Raw genomic sequence first — 21455 nt, forward strand, 5'->3', positions numbered from 1 at the left:
GTGAACAACGTCACTAATGCCAACGTCATACAACTATTAACTGTAAACAAGTTCTGAATCGAGATCAAAATCGATAGATATATCGACTGCATAAATATAAATCCAAAAGTGAAGGGTCACTATCTTTTAATATACTGTTTTCAAAAGAAAATTAGGAATCATTTTATTCTAATTCAAAAGTAGAGCAGAAATATATGTGTATCATATTAATCATCATATTAACTACAGTATCATAAGAGAGTTACGTGGAAATATATACTAAATATTATAATAGCCTTTTATACATCGTAAAAATGAAAAGTCACTATTATGTGGTTGGAAATTAAAATATTGAATAGAACGGCTTATATTTTATATTTTAATGTAAAAATTCAATTACTTGTAGAAATTCAAATCTACATTATTCATTTCATTTTAAACTTATTTTGATGTGTTTTCATTTTGTTTAGATTTGTTTCATGAATATGTTTGTTTCTTATCATTCAAGTAAATTTATTAATATGATCAGCGTAATTCTGAATTGAAATTGCATAAAGTAACTATGAAGTTTGCCGAGATATGTACATAAGAGATATGTACACCATACTCTAAATCGAAGAAGTAAGAGCTGTTAAAAGTGATGAACCTATTCAACTGTGCTCGTAGCATTCTGATCAATGGTTCTGTCTGGATTGGTTTATTTACAAATACTGCCAATGTATGGTTTTGTTTGACAATAAGACTATGATATTCATGATATATATTCATTATGTACAATAAACGCACGAAAAAATTGTGATACATAGCTTTGATAATCCATAAATTAAGTTTCTAAGGTATGTCGTATTTAAATGGTATTTATATAGGTTAAATATATTTTAAAATGTAAGTGATTTAGACAATTATTTGTAGAAGAATATAGAAAGTTTCTTCGCAAAAAATTCATATACAAATATATTTTTTATTATTATATTTTATTTATTCAATAATTTTATTACTGTCAATATGCTTATCACTATGTCGAAACTATTTTTATCGTTAATACTATAATTTACATTAATAACGGAAAGTTACATAATATTTTTGTATTTTTAATGTTTTCAAAATCTAACATTCTTCTCATTTCACACGTTATTTTGGTTAAATATTTCATTATATTAACTAATAGTTCTCAATAGTTTTGATTGTGTCAAAGTAGCAAAATATATTTGTATCCAGTGATGGGTATAATATAAATTGTTAATAAATTATTTCTTATGCTTTTTTTTAGGTACGATTAGTACAATTTTGTATTAAGATAAACAATGTCTGAGAAAAATATAGTTGAGTGGACGCAAAAGGATGTGACAAGATGGCTTAGAGAAACTGGACATGAAAAATTTATTGAGTCATTTTTTGATCAGGAAATTGATGGAAAAGTGCTCTTGACCCTGAAAGAAGACGATCTAAAGTTAATATCCAGGAATTTACAGAAAATTGGTGATATAAAAAGATTATATATTAGCATAAAACAATTACAAAGGGATAATGTGGCAGTATTATTTGAATTAGGATATATTGATATATTTCCATCATCAAATTTTTATAATCATCATAAACATGAAGTAAGAAGGAAAGTTAAATACTTAATATGAAAAATTTTTTACGATATATATGTTCCTTTAATATATGAAATATGATAATAAATGAGATATTTTAAAATAATATCAATTGTGTTTCCATAGTAGAAGTTTGTTTTCTATTTTAACAGATGCCTAGTAGTGGTATAAATAATGAAGGTTCTATTGAACATGAATTTTATTCAGCATCTGTATCAGAAGATGGTCATGCGTCACATTTGTCACCTGAAATTTGGAAAACTTTCATTAGTTTGGCATATTTATTTATTGTTACATGGATTACTGCCTTTGTGATGGTCATTGTTCATGATAGAGTGCCTGATATGAAAAAATATCCTCCGTTACCTGATATATTTTTAGATAACGTTCCACATATTCCTTGGGCATTTGATATGTGTGAAGTTACTGGAACTATACTTTTTGCAATATGGCTGATTGTACTAATTTTTCACAAATACAGGTAAAGTATATTATAAATGCTACTAATATTTAAAATTAAGTTGCAAAGTAAACGATTTGAAAAGTATTCAACAAATTTTTGTTAACACAGATTTATTTTATTGCGGAGATTTTTTGCTTTATCTGGCACAGTCTTCCTGTTAAGATGTGTTACAATGCTTATTACTTCCTTATCAGTGCCAGGCACACATTTGCAATGTCAACCAAGGAAAGTTTCCGAAGATTGGACAAGGTGCGAATAATATTTTATCCTTTAAAGTGACTAGTATGAAAAACAATTATATTAATATTTTCATTTTATAGTTCTGCATATGTAGAGTTATATAATAAAATTGCTATGGCTTATGTTATATGGCGTGGTGCTGGTATGTCGATTCAAGGTGTTAGAACATGCGGTGATTATATGTTTAGTGGACATACTGTTGCGTTAACTATGTTAAATTTTTTCATTACAGAATGTAAGTATTAGCATGTTTCTGAATAGATAGACTATAGATAATATGTATATGAAGAGTCCACGGGTAAAGAAGGTAATGTCAAGTTTTAGCATTTCTTAGAAAACGAAAATTTATTTTTCGTTATATGTATCAAAATAAAACATTTTATTCTTCGTCGTATTTTGGATCATTTTCAATTTTATCTTATAACTGTAAGTGATATATAGCACATTAAATTGTAAAAAATGAAAAGTACACTATACACTATACAGTATAGCTATTGTGTAACTTGGAAAATTGTTATTCAAATTATTGCGACATAGTGATAAAGAGTCAGTGATAAAGAGCACACACAGGAGCATATGAGAAATATTAAATTCAAAATTTGTTAAAATTGACATTCCCCCTTTTCACCGTCTAACCTTCATATAATTCTTATTATGATATTTTATTTACAGATACACCGCGACAATTGTATTTTTTACATACCTTCACATGGATGCTCAATATGTTTGGTATATTTTTTATCTTGGCAGCACACGAACATTATTCCATTGATGTTTTCGTAGCTTTCTACATTACATCACGTCTGTTTCTTTATTATCATACTTTAGCCAATAATCAAGCATTGATGCAACGTGATTCAAATAGAACCAGAATATGGTTTCCATTATTTAGTTTTTTCGAATCTTCTGTCGATGGTATCGTTCCAAATGAGTATGAATCTCCGTCTCTGATCGTTTGTAATCTAGCATGTACTGGGAAAAATATATGGCATTTGGTACGATCCTCAATTTGCTTCCGTAAATCATGGCGTGATGTAAACGGCAGTGTAAAGAATAGCACAAAGAAGGAACACTAGCCAGTATATATGTTACTTCAGTTTTATATTCCTTTGATAATAGACTTTTGAGAATATTAATTTTACTTGATAACTCTCTTTATACCATTTAAGTAACAAAATTATATAACAAAAAATATTAATTGCAAACATTTATTTTTGGAAGTGAAATTAGTTAGTTAGCAAAATCTCCATTATCAAAATAAATTTGTACGATTTGTTTAAATATTTCTAATTTTTACGAAATGACTATCCATAATAGTATATTTAAATGATTGCCTTCCAAAAGAAATTTTATTATTATAATATTATCATATTTAACTTGTACAATTCTTATTAAAATCAATTTTGACTATCTCTTCTGAAACTTAGATTTAGATGCATTACTTTTTTCCCTTATTGTTAATCATGGAGAAATTTGTTTTCTTTTTCGTGAATAAATATATTATAAAAATTTGATTATGCAAGTAAATTTTGTAAGTAACAAGGAATTAAAATTAACTGAATGTATGACTATATGTTGGAGCTAATGATCATGTGCAATATAATTTGTTGTTAATTGAAGCTACCGAATGAAAGTTATATTAATGAAACCATAAATAAATTGCAAGTAACAGTAAGTAACAGTGCATAAAAAACTGATTTCATACGAAAATTTATGTATTCGTTTATTTCATAATTTTTGATACAAGATTTCGGGAAATAAGAAAAATTGGATAGAGTGCAGTACTGTGTAGAAATATGAATAGTCTTTCCACTTTTAATTTGTATATTTTTTTTACTAAAATTAAGTGTAAGCGAAGAGATTTTACTGACGAATCGATTTTAGCAACTATTATGTATTTTCGTCTTATTGTGATATCCTTCGTTTCTAAATGCATCATCACACATAGAAGTAACAAAACAAAAGATAATTACGCACGACCAGAATATAACTGGACACATGATGGTCATGATCAGATATGTAAATTTACATATAATACGATTAAAATACATTTAATGATGACGCTATTCTTTACGTGATTTAACTGAAGTACAATTGAATGAATATTGAACTTTTCGCAAGAGTTAATTAGTAAGAGGCTATGTATGTTACAGTGATCTGTAATATTTATATTTGTTATAAATAGAGTGTATGATCATTTAGATTTTTAAAAGAGGCTCTTAATGTTATGCTATTGAAGAGGAAGAATGATTTGCACAATAGTAAGAAAGAAATTATATATATATATATATATAATTATATATATAATTATATAATAATTTATATATATATATATATTAATATTTGTACATATAATTGTTGTATTCTACGATCATTTTATATTAAGTTGATAAAATTATTTTTCTATATTGCTTTATTATGAATACTTTTTATATTTTCCTTTTTCATAAATAGGTGCACATTCGATAAGTGTAATGTCGTATAATATAATCATAATAATCTTACAAATATCTATTACCAAAAACTTTTGTAAATACAGTATTTAAATTATCTTTATAATTAATATCGAAAGGTGCTAATTTTATCGTAAATAAAAAATGTTATAACAAACATTTTTCATAACGCATTCTTTCAAGGATATATTTGATGTTCATATAAAAAATAACGTGTACTTTTCAAATTTTAATCGACGAATATTTTGTTTTGTATAAAGTCCGCTATCAGACAATAAATGATATATGTATAATAATTAAATAGGATAAGTTTGTATTACGCCGAATAACAATCTTTTATAGAGTTTTGTCAGAAATAGAAGCGCGTCTACGTAACTATACCGCTCCTATAATTAAACCGCCGGTGTATGTAGACCGTCATAGTTTCAGAGTCGTAATGTCGGAATTTTAAAGCAGTGGTATCGCAAGTTTCAGCGTTTTACGTATTACTTTCTTATTCTCGTTTGAAAATTGCAAAATTAATAAAATACTTGACGCAAATAAAGATGTGCTGCACTCGTTTTAATATTATTTCTACTATATTCATGTTCCTATCTTACAGGTACGTATTATAAACTTGAAATTACTTTAAAGGAATTTTAAGTGCAACCACTTTATCAAACAATATAATAAGTATTCACCATTTTATTTCAATATTTACCTTCAAATTATTTAATCGCGCATTTTATTTCTAACATAATCTAAGGGAACATAAAATTAATTTTAGCATGCTATTTATTTCAATTGCAAGCTGTTTCTAACTACCGATATATCTTTTATACATAAATAGAAGATTAACAAAGAGCAGAGATTTAATTTTAAAACTATTCGATGTTCAGTAATTGACATAGCATGGAATCGCAAACGGAAGGCATCTGTCCGATCTGTAATCAACGTGCAACGCTGAAATGTAACGGATGCAAGCAGCAATTTTATTGCAAAAAGGAGCATCAGCGACAGGACTGGCCTAGACACAGGTCAAATTGTCAAGCATGGGAGATTCGTGAGAGCTGCGAACTCGGACGGTATTTAGTGGCATCAAGAGATTTAAATCCGGGCGACGTAATCCTATCAGAGTCACCTTTGGTTTGGGGACCGGCATTACATTCAGATCAAAGAGTTTGCGTTGGTTGCGGGAAACAATGCAATAGTAGCGATACAAGATGCACGAAATGCCTTTGGCCGGCGTGCGATACTGATTGTTCTGGCCTTACTGATAAAAATAGGCACGGTCTGGAATGTTCTTTTCTTGTAAAAGCAAGAATCATTCCTAGGTTTGTAACATTTCGCAAAATACAAAAATACAGCTGCATTTAAAGTGTAAGGGCGAAGGACGAGGGGAATGTCACGAAACAGTTTTAATAATTTTATTAGTTAACGATTAAAAGGGACATGATTCGGTTTAATCGTATCGTTCGTAACATGAAGTTTATACATTTATTAGATATTCAGAAAGAAGAACAAAGAGATAACTGTCTTACATTCGCTTTCAAATTGAATGCTGCAGGAAACTAGAGCAAAATAAGAGAATTCATTTGTATTCATTTGTATTTATATACATAGAAATGTTTATACATTGCTTAAACGTTATTCGGAAATTAATAAAAGCACTGTCATCACTTCTTAAAAGACAGCGAAGGAGCGTTATAAAGCGTTACAATCGCTCACGCTTATATCGTATACAATACAAAATAATATGACTAGTGTATGCGTAGCACAGAAATAATATAAAAAAGGATAGAAATGATATAGTTTAATATTTATATGTATACGTATATATGTATATACATATCGTTCTACTTTGTGTGTATGATTTCATTTATTCTTAATTAGTGTTCATTAATTCATGTTTCAGGTGCGATGTTCTCTTAGTAATACGTATGTTAATATTATGGCGCAAGAAATTGAAATATTGGTATTCTATAGAAAAGTTACAAAGTCACCAAGATTCTCGTGGTCAAGGAACGAACGCATATGAGGAAACGATGAACATATATCGGCATATCGAACGTCTTTTACCAGACAATCCCTCCAGCAAAGATATCGTGCACAAAATTTGCGGCTTAATAGACGTTAACGCGTTGGAAACTATACCACCTGAGGGCTGCGCTGCGATTTATGAAACAGCATGTCTTTTGGAGCATTCTTGCTTGGCTAATACGAGACACAGCTTTAAAATCGACGATAAGGGTAGACCTCGAATCACCGTGATAGCTGTTTGTTCTATACAGAAGTATGTAAATGTAATATTTCACATTACAGTCTTCTCTTTCAGTTTTTTTCTTTTTTATACATCTTTTTATGCCTCTTTGACGAATATTTTTGATAAAGCTTGATACAAAATGCAAAGCCAAATAGCGCTTTTGTAGTACATCTCAACATCAAAGAATCATTTAATATGTTTGTGTCGTAGGTAAATTGTCTACATGTTCTATAGTAAATATTTACTTTTAGAAGTGCGTTCCACTTAGACTCAGTATAGAGGATAACTTGTTTTCCGAATAATAAACCTAAAAGCTCTCTTTTATAACGTACAGGTGGGACCATTTAAGCACAATGTATACACATGCACTTTGGTCAACGAGAGCGCGAAGAGCTCATCTTTTGGAGACGAAATATTTTTCTTGCCATTGCAAGCGATGTGCCGATCCAACAGAATTGGGCACGCATCTTGGAACCTTAAAATGTCCTCACGACAACGATTTTATTTTACCTAAGGATCCATTAAACTTTGATTCGCAATGGGGATGTAATTCGTGTCCTGGAACTTTGACTGCATCGGAAGTGATGCAGTTTGTTGGAAAATTGGAGGAGGATGTTGATGAAATTATGTATCAAGCAAACAAGAATAAATTGGTTGATCTTCTGTCACGGTAAAGTAACTTTCATTTATCATACATTGGATAAAAAAATAATATCGTATCTATAATACTTCCTGCGGTATACATGAGTAGCTAAATTATTAATTTTATTATCCATCCTTGCGTATCGTCTCTTTTTTCTCTTTCTTTGAAATATTTTTCTATCGATACTCTATTTTCATTGTACATAGAAAGGATAATTATATAATATAAAGTAAATATTTTTATATTACATTGCACATGTACATAAAATTACAATTCGTCGTTATTGTTTATCGTTAATGCGTTGAAAATAACCAAAAATATGTTGACTATATGAGATATACGTATATGTGCTTACGTTCACTCTTAATAGCAATATAATTACGCTTTCTGGAGTCGTTAAAGCTTACACATATACATATGCATATATATATATATAGATACATGATTTTGAGGAAGTTTTTCTTAATAAACGAATCCAAAATTAGCTAGCTTTTTTTCTAATGAAATTAGCTATTTTATTTTATTTTTGCATGTTTTAATGCAACAAAAAATCTTTTCACGAAACGAAAATATGGCTCGAAATTCTATTAAAAGTTGTCTTTTCTTTTTAATAAAATAATTTCGAAAAAAGATATTTTCGTAAAGATCACTTTGCTGTGAGTTTAAACTGATTTTTAGACATTGTATGGAACGAAAGTTAATGATTCAACTATAATCGTTATTTAATTCCAGGCTCACTACGTTATTGCATCCTGGACATCAATTATGTACAAGTGTCAGTCATTCGTTGATTCAGCTATTGCCCCCAAGCGATCCGAAAAAACCTGAACTATGCAAACGTATCATAGAAACCACCAAAACGTTAGATCCTTATGGTGCAAGATTAGCATTGTACACTGCAGTCGCATTGAGAGAATTGTCTGCTTGTCCAGGAGAAAATAGAGAAGGCCTTCTGTCAGAAGCAATATCGTTATTGCAATTTGAACCAGAGAATTCGCCTGGTGAAAAGCTTCGAACGTTAATGGAATCTGAGTTATGATAATTCTATTAGATTTAACATTTAATGAAATAATCGTAATAAAAATTAAATTATAAAAATTCTTCATATCCTGTATTATATTTAGTAATTTGCATTTAGAAAATGAATTTATACTGGAAAAAGGCAATATGAAAAATGTTCATCCTTCGCATGATCTTACGCCATAATAGGTATGTAACATGACATATCGTCCGTATTGAACAACAAAATGGTTATTTGCAATTATACAGTACGCATAATCGTGATCAGCAGCACCGTGCTATACATATAGTGCTATGGTAGTTCATAGTGCTGTTCTTATGTGTCACATTTTATTACATAAGATAACGTTGTATTTACAGTGTAAATGTTACTTGTTTCTAGGTCAACGATATTGTTAATGCGTGTTTGTCGTTGCAGAAGAATTAAGTAGTGAAAACCTGTCTTACGCTGGAGAGAAAAAGTAGAAATTGCAGGTAAACGTTATTGGATTACGATAGCAATGTAAATCTAGACTAGATTTAGCCTCGAGATGGAGTAACATATTTTTATAACAAGAATAGTGTCTTTTTTTCTTCTTTTATAGCAAAGCGATTATCGAACATTAATTTACTTATACTACACATTGATAAATACATATCATTCTATCGGAGTAATCTTTAAATGAAACAGTGACACGTAAATTTTGTTCGTAACAACGAATAGATCTCAGTGAAAATAGATTCGTGCGTGTATTGGGAATTTAAAGACTCGATGACTTCTAAATGTTGGCTGTTTAAACAATTCATTAATGAACATTCAAACTGGGAGAACTAACAAGTAATTCGCACCACGGTTTTCAAAAATAGAAATATCTTTGTTATCGTACATAATATTCGCTTAGGATAATTCTTCTTATATTCTCAATAATTTCTGTTTCTATATTCTGACCGATATTTTAAATCGGACATTGTCCGTAAAATAAAGGAGCACGTTTTAAATAAGATTGCATCTAAACAGCAGAATTCTATACAAGTTATATTCAAAAGATCTTAACTTTCTACAATTCGTCATAGTGTATCTCCAAATAATTACTAGTAATCGATCGATTGTCTGTGCGTTCGTTTCATCATAAGAAAGAAAGAGAATATCAGAATTTATTAGTTAAGAATAGGAAATACAAAGTTCTAAACGGAGTAATATATCGTGCGATCAAAGTTCCTATGCCTATTTTCCTCGATGATTATCAAGGTAGACAAGAACGTCGAGTGCGTACGGTCAACAACGGATAGGACAAAGATTGTCCCTTTAATTGAGCTGTAATTTGTAAGAGATAAGATTTCCCTGGCTGTAATCTTTTAAGGGTAAACGGAAGCGCTCGATCTTTCGATGGACTCTGTTTCTCTTCGCAGACCTCGAACGTATACTCGGAACGTCGTCGACGATGAAGACCGCATTGGTCTGGAATTGTTGTCATGCTGGCCAATGACGAACTGCTCTTTAACTCTCGTACGAGGATGCAATACTTAGCAGAACCTGCCGACTCTACCCCTACTGTCACTTCGTGGCAAGTTCTTAAGGATCTGTACTCCCGTGGCGCACTTTTAGATGGAATCTAAACAAAGTGTTCACAGCCTTTCTACATTTTCACTTGTAGAATCACCCTTAACTAATCGAACACTCTTAACACGCTTCTCGAAATTAAGATTCATCTAATTCTATTTATCTACAAAAATGTCGATGACAAGAATTCTTTTTCTTAAACAGCTGATCGTATCTGTATACCCATTCTATATACAGTGTTCTATATACAGATCGTAAACAGTGTTAAGTTTTCTAATAATTTCATCCAATTAGAAGCATCTATCTTATGTACCGTGGTAATTTTATGTACACATTCGTGTTAAAGGTAAACGAATAATGCAAAAGTAGTAGGTATGTATAAAGCTTATGAATATATCGATGTTTATGTGGCAATCAGCGAATAGATATTATTTCGTTTCGCCTGTGCTTCAATAAATAATAAACTAATTTCTCTATTTACAGTTGTTTAACACGCGACACATGCAACATACTTGAGTTAAGATAGACATAACGACACCAAACAAGCGATAGCTCATTTTAAAAACTCTATTTTTAAATAGAGTTTTGCGATAGCGTATCGTTTCGATGTGAAATCGTTGATCGTTTCGTTCGTTATCAAAATTCTAGCGTACTTAGAAAGCAATTTTACGCTTTCAATGTTATTCAGCATGTCATTAATTTGCATGAAATACCTGTGGATATATCGCGGATGATTGTTGGGTGGCTAGTACTTTAATGGCAGATACTCGTACTAATTCCTGTGGTGTAGCGGATATCCGTAATGTGTACGTCTTCCCTGATGTTAAAGGTGGTACTCTTAACGATGCATATCCTACTACCTCCTTTTCCTACAAATGTTTGTAAATTGTCTATAATAGTTCGATATCAATGCCAATAATTTTTCGTTTCGCTATTTCAGTAAGACTGTTCCTTAAGTAAGAAATCTAGGTAATATTAGCCCCTTAAGAAATTAATTTGCTTACATCCATAGATTTACTATCGCAAATATGCGGTTCGGTATAAAAGCCGTATAATTGCTTTCATCGCATTATGTAACGGCGTTAATGTATTACATACTAACATGTATATGTTACCTAGATCATTTAAATTATATTTTTCACTTTTGCGAAATTGAAAATTACATCGTAGAATATAGTTTTCACGAAAGTCTTTTTTCCTCCCAACTTTAGGATCGTTTCAATACTTTAACGTATCGGTTTAATTCGCTTCACAATATACAGAGTTCTAGAAATCTGATTATTTTCACGTACCCTCGGAACATTTTAACTTCGGGTCGTAAAAGTTAAAACGTGTAAGTGAACTTAATTACTTGATTACCTAAGTAAGATATTAGTATTAGTATAGATAAACGAATCTCATATTATCGTGCTAATCATTTAAAAACGTGATATATATTAATGAATATAATGGATATAATGGAAGAAAGTTTTTCAAACAGCGATATGAAGAGTCGAGTTTTTGATTTCCGAACGACAAAGATCTTTGAATATACAGCTATGACTAGTGATTATAAAAGCTTTATTACCCTTAAAATTCCTGGACCACTTAATTTTGCTCTAACGATGCCACCACCGCAAGGAAGAATATGAAAGGTGCTCGAAGTATTTCCCGGAGGACGATAATGGAAGCTGATGAATCCATCGGTTTTGCGCAAATTAGCTGTGGTATAATGTCCAGTGCGTAGTCTTAATTCCGGTGTCTTCCGAAATTTGATCGTGTCAGTCGCTATTCGATTTGACACATTATTTCTCGTATTTACCTGATACAGAATAAAAATAAATGACTAAGTATCGTTCACATATCAACAAAATAGTTGAACTAGAGAAAAAAGAAAGAACGCGCGACTTTTAAGATACAGAAGAAAGACAGTAGTAACTGTTTTCTACACTGAAATCAACGATACGCTTAAACTAATAAAAAAAGAAACGACTGCTTTCAAAAATGAATATTCTCGTGGAAAAGGTTCGTTTTTCGAGTGTCTGACATTTTTCTCTGTTCCAGCAAGAAGAGAAACGGTTTACTTCTCTTTCGCTGCTTTTACTGAAAAAGGCACGATACAAACACTTTATTATAGGATTAAGTGTTCTCTAGTTGCAATTACTAACCACGTATAAGGTAACATTGTACGTAGTATCGTACTTCATCCTGTGAAGCGTCAATTTTGTTTGACGCACGCAATGAAGTCCTTCCGGAATGCCGCGATGTTGCTGTTCCTTAGAAGAGGAACTCCCTTTCGTCGAATGCTGGTAAACGCGTAGAACATTTTGCGCGGCGCAAAGGGTCAAGGGGTGAGCCTGAGACCCTGATGTCACGGCTAAACAGTAATGCGAGAGGTGGGGATCTATGTTGCTGTAAAAATAAATGGATTTTTGTCGAATTCGTGGCATGAATCACACAAGCCAATTTTAATTCGCTGGGACGTTAATCGTAAACTTGATATTTCGTCTACCAGCCAAGGAAAATCTTTATTCCTCTAATTTCTATTTTGTTCAAACATCGATCTTTCTATTACCCTTTTAAATATGAATAGTAGAGTTCCAGCGATAATCGATTATTGTATGTTGTTATTATTATTATCATTTAAAATTTTAAAATAAATTTAACAAATGATATTTGCCAAAACTGCAATTTGTTTAATTCGTTGCTATGGAGTTAGATTAGCGAGCAAGGTTTGGACATCTTTATATGTATGCAGGAAATGATTTCGAAGCTTCTATTACAAAATTTTTGTCCAACATTGCATCGAGCTTGATTTAATTTGTCAAGTATCTCTCAAATACATCGAAATTACAATTTACGAGCTCGACATGTCCATATGATAGGGCAATTTTTATTACATTTCGATTATTTTTATCTCTTGGAATTAATTAAATTAATTAATAACTGGACACGATACTATCGTTAAATGTGACAACTAAGTTTTCCAACAACTTGCGCGTCAAAAGAAAATTATTAGCGATACCTTTTATTCCAGGATATCGTGAGCCGACGTTTGCTTCTTCGTTGTTGAAATCTTAACGAGCGGTGACGATTTTCCATTTCGTTTGCATACAATTCCGGGATATGGCTCAAACTGCTTGACGTGGCGTACAGCAGTACTGTGCTCGGTGTTAAATTTTGTAAACTGGCACCAGGAGGGTTCACGGATTTAATTTCGAACCAATAAAGACCAGCGCGTGTCTTTGATATCGTAAAATTCTGATCCTCTGCACCCTCGTACGTGAAAAGAGGGGAGCCTGGTTTCAAACTCTTCACTGGCCACCGGGTTTGAACTGTTGTATCGATCATAATATACACTTTATCATAGATTCTCTCTTGGATACGTCGATGTTTTACGTTTCTTTTACTTTCCTTCTTTTTCCCTCTTTCCTCTTTTTTACTTTTTCATTTTAACTTTACCAATCTAACTTTATCGATTTCTAATATTTTGTATTGTTTCCACAGCGCTCGTTTAAATAGGTGCAAAGATAACGAAACCTCGGTAAAACATAATTATTACATGTTTCGATGAAAAGCAATTTGTGCTTGGTCATATAAATTCTAGATAAGGACTTAACGACTGAATAATTCTACTAAACATTATTGGACGATATACTGCTATTCGTTTTATATTTGAACCTATGGATTTAAGTATGGATAAAAATTTACTGAAAATTGGACGTGAGAAAGTATATGAAATAGAGATTATACTGGAAGATATTTATTTTATAATTAAAGAAACTATAATATATATATATATATATATATACATATATATATATATAATAGTTGTGTGTGTGTGTATGTATATTTTTACACGTAAAAATGAGAAATGGTGGCTTTTTTCGTGTAAACAATGGGTATAGAATATGAAAGAAATCCGAGGTATGGAATATAAAAGAAAAATAAATTGTATTCAAAGATAAAATATCGCATTTGACACACACTATAAATGATAAAGGTATGAACTTGAAAAATATGAAATTTCATTAGGTCGTATGGTATTTCTCTCCACCATTTCTCTCCATCAATCGATCCATTTAGCTTGATAAATAAACCACATGCTTTGTTCCTTTAAACTTTAAAGTTTAACGGAGCAAGGTTCGTTTGGTTCACTGATTGATTTTAATCATATAGGAAACAATTCCTAAAGTTCTCCGTACATTTTGCTCCTTCCGTTTCTTCAATGTTCTCCGGTGGCTCGACGTAACTGACCGTCCATGATATCGGCCCGCTACATGGGCTAACGAGTAACGTGAGAGGTGGTCCTTCACGTGGACTCAGGTAATAGAACCTGCAATAATTTTATCTGCATCCAGTATAATATTAATGTTCGATACGTATTAATCGTAACCAAACAAATACAAAGAAATATTTCAATTAAATGGCGTGCTTCTACAAAAAGATGAAAAAGATCGTGAACTGTTTTTGAAGTATTCTTTATACATACATACATATTTACATATATATATATATGTAAATATCTATTTTCTATTTAATAATAGAAGAATAATAGAGTAGAGTAGAGAATAATAGAGTTACACGCTGCTTTAAGTATTGTATTTCACGATGTAACAAAAAATTGTTTTTTTACGAGGGAAATGTGAAAAATTTGGATCATAGTCATCGATATAAAGAGGTATTTACCCTTTTTTGTTCTTCTTTTTTTTTGGCTCCTTAAAGACGAATTATGAGAAGAGATAATGTTACCAAGGTTTATAAATAAGAAAGAATAACCGATAAAGGGAATTTTACTGAACTTGTACGTGAATATTTGTACAGTTATAAATTCTGTACGTGAAAGCTTTACCAGCGGTATTTCTTTTTTCCGCTGTTAAATGAAAAGTAGAACGATCATCTTATTGTTGCTACTGCCACGATCAAGTATCAACAAACCGTCAAACATCGGTCAGAAGCTGGGACGACGTACATTCGGAATAATCTTTCAATATCCAAAGGCAAATAATTACTGAATAACAATAGATTATAAATCCAACGAACGTACATACATACACATGCATGGTACATAGGCATGGACGCGCGCGCATAAATGGCTATACAATTGCAGCGTGTCGTTTATATTTAGTCATAATGTTTGATCGTACAAAAGTTCCCGTTTAAAGATCGTACCGGTTAAGTTTACGCCTCGACACAGCCGTCACTGTTTCTCTCTCTGTCCGTCTGTCTGTCTGTCTGTCTGTCTCTGTTTCGACCCAACAAGATCTGTCCCTCCCATCGGCTAGTATCCCCATCATCCTTTCGAACGTCGTCGCGTCGCATCGTCGCTGCTCGTCCCGTTAGCATAGTCCGAGAGAGCGTCGGGACGCCGCGCCGCGCCACACGTGCTCTTCGTTCACGGCCTGGCACTGAAACGGCTATTGTAAAATTAGCGTCTACACACAATGCTGGCGTCGCGGCGTCTGGGGTCGCGCATCCACGACCCCCGTCGTCTAATTTTGGCGTTTGGTTCGTCCCACGACAGACTCGAATTGATTCTGTCATTCAGCCGGCAGCGCGAGGCCGTCTACCGACTTTCGTGGAAATCCACGCCAATAGCAGAGCCTACGACGCGTGGCATCGCGACGCCTTTTCGCACGCGCCTTAGCCTAGACATCACTTTCCAGGAAACGTCGCGACCTTTCGCTTTAACCTACACCGAGGGAGAGAGAAAGAGAGAGAGAGAGAGCGAGAGAGCGAGAGAGAGAGAGAGAGAGTTACGAAGGAGAGGGGAACAAGGGGGGTTCTAGGAAGGGGGTGGAGGGGAGGGAGGGAGACCGGACGACGAACCCCGGCTGAATGAAGTTCCCGAGAAAGATAGCGTGTGCTTATTCTGACCGTTCGATCCTTCTGTTTCTTCGTTACTTATACACCGATCTAAGTGCATACTCATTCTTTCGGATCAATCGTCGTCTCTCATCGTTGTTTCTGGCTACAGTTTCTCTCAAACTTTCTTACGACCGTCACGATTACGAATGACAACGGTGGAAAAGAGATTACACGTGTTAAAAGGAGATTATATTGTCGACTCGTGTTACTTCATTTAGTCATATAACGTTAACGGTGTTAATTTATAACGATGTTTTTCTCGACTATATAATATCAAAGCGTATTACACGCCTTTGTTTACATGTTTTACACTGCAAGGATTTTAATTTACTCTGTTTTCGAAATAATTGAAAAATTGTTAAGGCGCTCGATTCTGTAAACGCACCTGCCTTCTGCAAAAGTTAAATATACACGCGTACGTTAAGTTCAAGTTTAACGCGTAACCTAGCGTTTCAGTGTTCAGAGCAATTGTGCAATTAGACTTGCGTACGAGTTTCACGGAAACCATCTGATAGTAGAACTTTATGATGCGTAGCGTCGCGATGCATCGAAACCATCAAGTGCAAAATAAAGTTTGACCTATGGTATCAGTTTTATCCTTTTAGAAATTTGGTAAGAATTTCCTATGACATACAGAACGATAACTGTAGATGAAAATCGATCACGTAGAAACGACAAAACAATCTCCAATCAAAATAATTCATTCGCTGCGATTACCGATGTATTCGAATCTTCTCTTCGAAACGAAAGTAGCGGAACGTTGCTTCGTCTTTGTATCTGATTTATTCACTTATATATATATACATATTATCGCAAGTAATTTTAATAATTGTAACTGTTCGGTGGTGAAAAAATGACGACGGAATTGGTCGATACGCTTTCACAACTATCGTAGTAACAAGCGATAAGGGTCGGTGTCTAAAAGTATTTCGAATTGGTTCCCGTTTTTTTCATATTATTTTATAGTATAACAATAGAATGATATTCGTTTAACTGGAGTAAAAGATGCCGTTTAATGCATGTGAAACGATATTCGTGTAAAGAAGAGAAATTGGTATGTATGGTGAAGGAACGCAGTAACGAAAGTTTAAAGGATCATTTTAACAAGCATATTAACGCGAAAGTTTTGCTGATCGTTCGAAGTTGCTGCGATACCATGAGAATTACACATGTATGTCATCTAGCAGTAATTCGAGTCAAATTACATTCGTAAAATCTGTGCTACGGTTGATGAAACACGGTACGGGGTTCGTGACGTTCTCGTATAAACGTTCAAAGCTCCATAGGCTTGGGTACACGTGCATCGAATAAACAAGCTATGTAACCCAAACGAAATTCGCACGAATTGTTTCTATGGTTCGGCGAAAAGTGAATGCACCTTTCTTGCGGTGTTGTTTATCTTTAGATCAAAGTGTTACTTTGTCAAGAAGAAAATCTGGATTTTTAAGTACAAAAATACACCTTTCCCCTTTTTCCCCTTGCTCGAGTAATAACTTTGTTTGTAGTGAGGATTTTAGGATAAACTGCATGTTATCTCGTTTATGGTCCCTTATTACGAGTAAGATGTAAAAAATGTTTCAAACGAATGATTTCATTGGTAATATATATTCGTAATATATTACGATAGAACACGATTTAAGTTGATCCCAATTGTTCTTTCGTATACGAACGATAGTTGCATAGATTATAGATGAACTGGCAGTTTCTAAGATACATTAGTCATTCTAGCGTATCTCGATACTCGATAGTCAGAAGTGTAATACGTTCTCGGTAATGTAATCTACGGGTATCTACGTTTCTATTATATTGCTTGGCCAAAGGATTTGGCATTCCAATCCGAGTGAATTGGATTGTAACTTAATCCGTGGTGTTTCGGTGTAAAATAATTTTATCGTTTCACAACGGAAGAAACAAATGGAACGTTATTCGCAAAGAAAGAACTAGGAAATAAACGTTAAAATCACCATTCGTTTCGTTGTTGTTCGATAAGACAATCGTTTGCACGATTGCTACTGTCAACAATTCGGCGATAATTTGAACGCGTTTAACCGATTCTCTAAACAACCAATTTACAGTTTACCGATATAGACTAAATTTACATCATTGCGGCAGATGGATTATTTAAAAATTACAAAATAGATTTAACGAGTAGATGTGGCAGTGGTGTGTATGATCTATTCAAAGTTACAACGGAATTATTTTAAACAGTGCGCTCTATATTCCGATGAAAAGGAAAGTCGGTAAAACTTTGCTAATTATAATAAAGCGGGAACAAGTTTAGAAGACATTTCTCTCGATTAATGAGAGCAACGAAACGATTAATAAGAGAGGGAAAGGAGAATCGTTGAAACGTTGCGCTACAAAATCAAGTTGAAGATTTAATCGACGAATCTTGGTAAAAGAAGAAGAAAGACAGGGTGGTAGATACTCACTGAGATACGTTACCGGGGCGAAGCGTAGCTGGTATCTGGTACTCGGGGTGCAGCACGCCTGTCCTGTTGAACTCTTGCACCCTGGTCGGTTTCTCGGCACCGAAAGGCCTCGGGCTACCGATCGTTTTGTACCCTTGTTGCTGGTGCGGTTGTTGCTGCGACAACTGTTGTAGCTGGCGCAGCTGTAGCTGTTGCTGGGACAGTGTTTCGCAGAAAGCGCAACCGGTGGCACGGCGCGCGTACACTGACACAAATACGAGAAGGAAGAAGCCGAGTGGTTGCGCGTGACGCATCGTGGTGACCGATTTTCCTGAGCTGCGATGAGAAAATATGTGGGATGAGAAGGGCGGCGACGACGACGCCGCGACGTCCGTCGTTCAGTGGCGAACGAGTTCGACTGTATGCCGAACGGTAGACGATGCCAGTCGGCGAGCGAGGCTGCCGCTTGGGAAACCACGCTGAGACGAAACGAAATAACCCCTCTTCGCTTCCTACCGAGGCGACTTCGTGTTTGCCCCATCTTCTGGAAGGAACCCTCCTTCCCCTCCTCGTCCTTGCCTCCTTTCCCTTACTCTCAACCCTGCCTCGTCCCCCACGAGCGACCAAACCATATATACTCGTTACGTTTAGCCGTACATGTGCTAGCACGTGTATATACGTGGGTGACCCTGATTCCGAGGAATTTTAGACGAACGAATGGTTGCCGAGGTCTCCGCCAATTTGTCCACTGAGACGAAAAGCAAGTGCCAACACTGTTGTCCTCGAGGGGCTGTTCGCGGCTTTACCCCTTCGACGCTTTCTTGCGTTCTTGCTTTTCTCCATCGTGCACCTTGACTTTTACGCTCGATGGGGACGAGAGATTTCGCAGCGGTGATTCGCTAGACGATTCGCTGGACGATTCGCCGGACTTTTACATTCAATTACGATCGTCTATCGAAACTTTATCGAAACTGCTAAATCCTATTGTGCCTCCGCTGGAAAATGACCACGTTACACCGTTCGTTCGGATCGGGTCTTACGGTGAACGCAAACGAAACGTCTCTTTCATTTCCTCGAATAGTACAAGTAAGATAGATGAGGCGACCACTTCTCTAAGTTTGGATTATGCGTGTAATTGTTTATGTTTGTAGCATGGCGTACATGCAGCGATTACGTACAGAGAACGGTAAGAGTAACGACCTATGGCACGGAATCGTTGAAACCTGATTCGTAATTGAGTACACAAGTAAAACTTTCACGTCATAAGTATTCCTGCTGGATGCATCAAGCGCACAAGTGTATCAGCCTTCACGGCGAGAGACACGGTCGCAATTAACAGCAGTCTAAAAAGAATAATTCGAGGCGATTTCTACGAAACGCGGCTAACCGCGTTACCGCTAGTGAATCAACTTTGAAGTAAAGGTACCGTTCGATAAACACTGCCGTCCTTGCTTGAGAAAGAGAAAAACAGAAGCCGTGTGTGTTACCTACGCGGAGATAATGCTGGCGAGGGAGATAAGAAAGAGGTAATTATTAAATAACGACGAGAGAGATAGATAGGTAGATATCGGGCTACATAAGGTAAAACAAGGTGGATGGACGGTTTTAGAGCGGCATCGAACGAGACCTTCCTGTTTCGCCGGGGTGCGAGGAAAGAAGGAGTTGATATGGCGCGAAGATCGTGCAGAAAGGGAAGTTATATACGGTACGCTTCGCTGTATCTTGGACCAACCATGGGACGATGATGACAGCAGGTCTGGCGGGTGGCAGGCCAATAAATCATGGCTTACAGTGTGGGAACCTCTGGCTATATGCTACTCTCTGCGTGTATGGGGTATGCCATCGGTAAAACCTTTACTCCCGTGAGTCGATCGCAGGGTGACCGTACGTCGTACGTGTATATAACTCTTTCTCTTTCTCTTTCTTTTCCTCTTTCTCTTTCTCTTTCTCTTCCTCTTTCTCTTTCTCTTTCTCTCTTTCTCTTTCTTTCCGCCTGAGCCCGTTCTCTTCGACTCCACACGCTTCATCGGTGCATGCTCGAGCCCGGCCGCCGCGCCGCGCCGCGCCGTGCCACACCGCGTGTAGCGAACATCAAGAGACGAATATGCTGGTGCAGGCGTTGCATTTCGTGTAGGTGTACATCCTTATGAATACATCATATATTGTTACCAGAAGGAGCACCATGTATCTCGTGTAATCGGTAACGGTGCAGCGGTTCATCGAGATCAGCCTTTTTCGGTAATCGCTTCTTTCCCCATGCTCTCTCACAGTCTTGCCATTCAACTGTGTCAGCGATATTGTACTTACGCTCGATGGTCTACCGACCGCCCATAAACGGCCGATACATCGGCTAAAGAATATGACTGTCCGAAACGTTATATCGACATTGTCATGTTACATCGAGTTTGACACCGTTCGTCTTTCCTTTTGGTAAACATCGCCGTCGAACAGAGTGCAAGTATAAATTTACGCTCGGCCATTTTTATGATTCTCTCTTGTCCATTCGATTCTACCGCGTGGAAAATGGTCAAACTTTAGCATTCAGGGTTAATAGACTAACGATGTTTTTATATCGTTCGTTGCAATAGCTAAACACTATGAAACCTGGATGATTACAAAGGAACAATGACAGCAAGATCGTCGTATATGACAAGCAACACGCACGAATGCAACTTTTTTCATACAAGTTCCCGCGCTCTAATTTTGCGCGAAGAAGCTTGCGATCAATGCAGACGCGTGCATCGAGTTATTCGCGTAATGCGGAACCCCGTTCGTTACGTAACAGTGTAACGTAATTCGTAAAAAGGGACACGTATTTAAACAGGATCGGGTTCCGAATAGACTCGTACCGAAAAAGGAACGATAGGAAGGAAGGAATTGTTCGGCGAAGCAAAATGGTAAGAAGGGATAAAAACAGCTGTGATACGGCTTCCACTGGGTATCGCTTTTGGCTGAGTTGTCGTTTCGATCGCTCCTTTTAACGTTATACCCGCGTTTCTTTCTCTTTTTTTCTTTTGCG

At 35.0% G+C, this 21455-nt stretch overlaps 3 protein-coding genes across 3 annotated transcripts; 2 read left to right on the plus strand and 1 right to left on the minus strand.

Annotated features, from left to right (window-relative positions):
• The first annotated feature begins 29 nt into the window (after positions 1-29).
• On the plus strand, positions 30-4349 carry SMSr (Sphingomyelin synthase related). Its single transcript, XM_033336348.2, has 7 exons — positions 30-363; positions 450-815; positions 1250-1583; positions 1730-2058; positions 2149-2289; positions 2361-2515; positions 2953-4349. Exons 3-7 carry the CDS (start codon positions 1284-1286, stop codon positions 3354-3356), a joined length of 1329 nt encoding a protein of 442 aa, XP_033192239.1. The 5' UTR covers positions 30-363; positions 450-815; positions 1250-1283; the 3' UTR covers positions 3357-4349.
• A 369-nt stretch (positions 4350-4718) lies between these two features.
• SmydA-5 (SET and MYND domain containing, arthropod-specific, member 5) lies at positions 4719-8716 on the plus strand. The gene is made up of 5 exons (XM_033336475.2): positions 4719-5334; positions 5612-6046; positions 6628-7005; positions 7310-7645; positions 8351-8716. The coding sequence occupies exons 2-5, from the start codon at positions 5625-5627 to the stop codon at positions 8655-8657; spliced, it is 1443 nt and encodes a 480-aa protein (XP_033192366.1). The 5' UTR covers positions 4719-5334; positions 5612-5624; the 3' UTR covers positions 8658-8716.
• Positions 8717-9376: 660 nt separating this feature from the next.
• Positions 9377-18843, minus strand: nord (neuron derived neurotrophic factor nord). The gene is made up of 7 exons (XM_033336473.2): positions 18458-18843; positions 14363-14493; positions 13183-13492; positions 12326-12569; positions 11746-11979; positions 10892-11047; positions 9377-10230 (listed from the first exon to the last, which is right to left on the minus strand). Exons 1-7 carry the CDS (start codon positions 18748-18750, stop codon positions 9862-9864), a joined length of 1737 nt encoding a protein of 578 aa, XP_033192364.1. The 5' UTR covers positions 18751-18843; the 3' UTR covers positions 9377-9861.
• Between the last annotated feature and the right edge of the window lie 2612 nt (positions 18844-21455).

This window comes from Bombus vancouverensis, chromosome 6 (genome assembly GCF_051014615.1).
Source record: "Bombus vancouverensis nearcticus chromosome 6, iyBomVanc1_principal, whole genome shotgun sequence".
Taxonomy (NCBI): domain Eukaryota; kingdom Metazoa; phylum Arthropoda; class Insecta; order Hymenoptera; family Apidae; genus Bombus; species Bombus vancouverensis.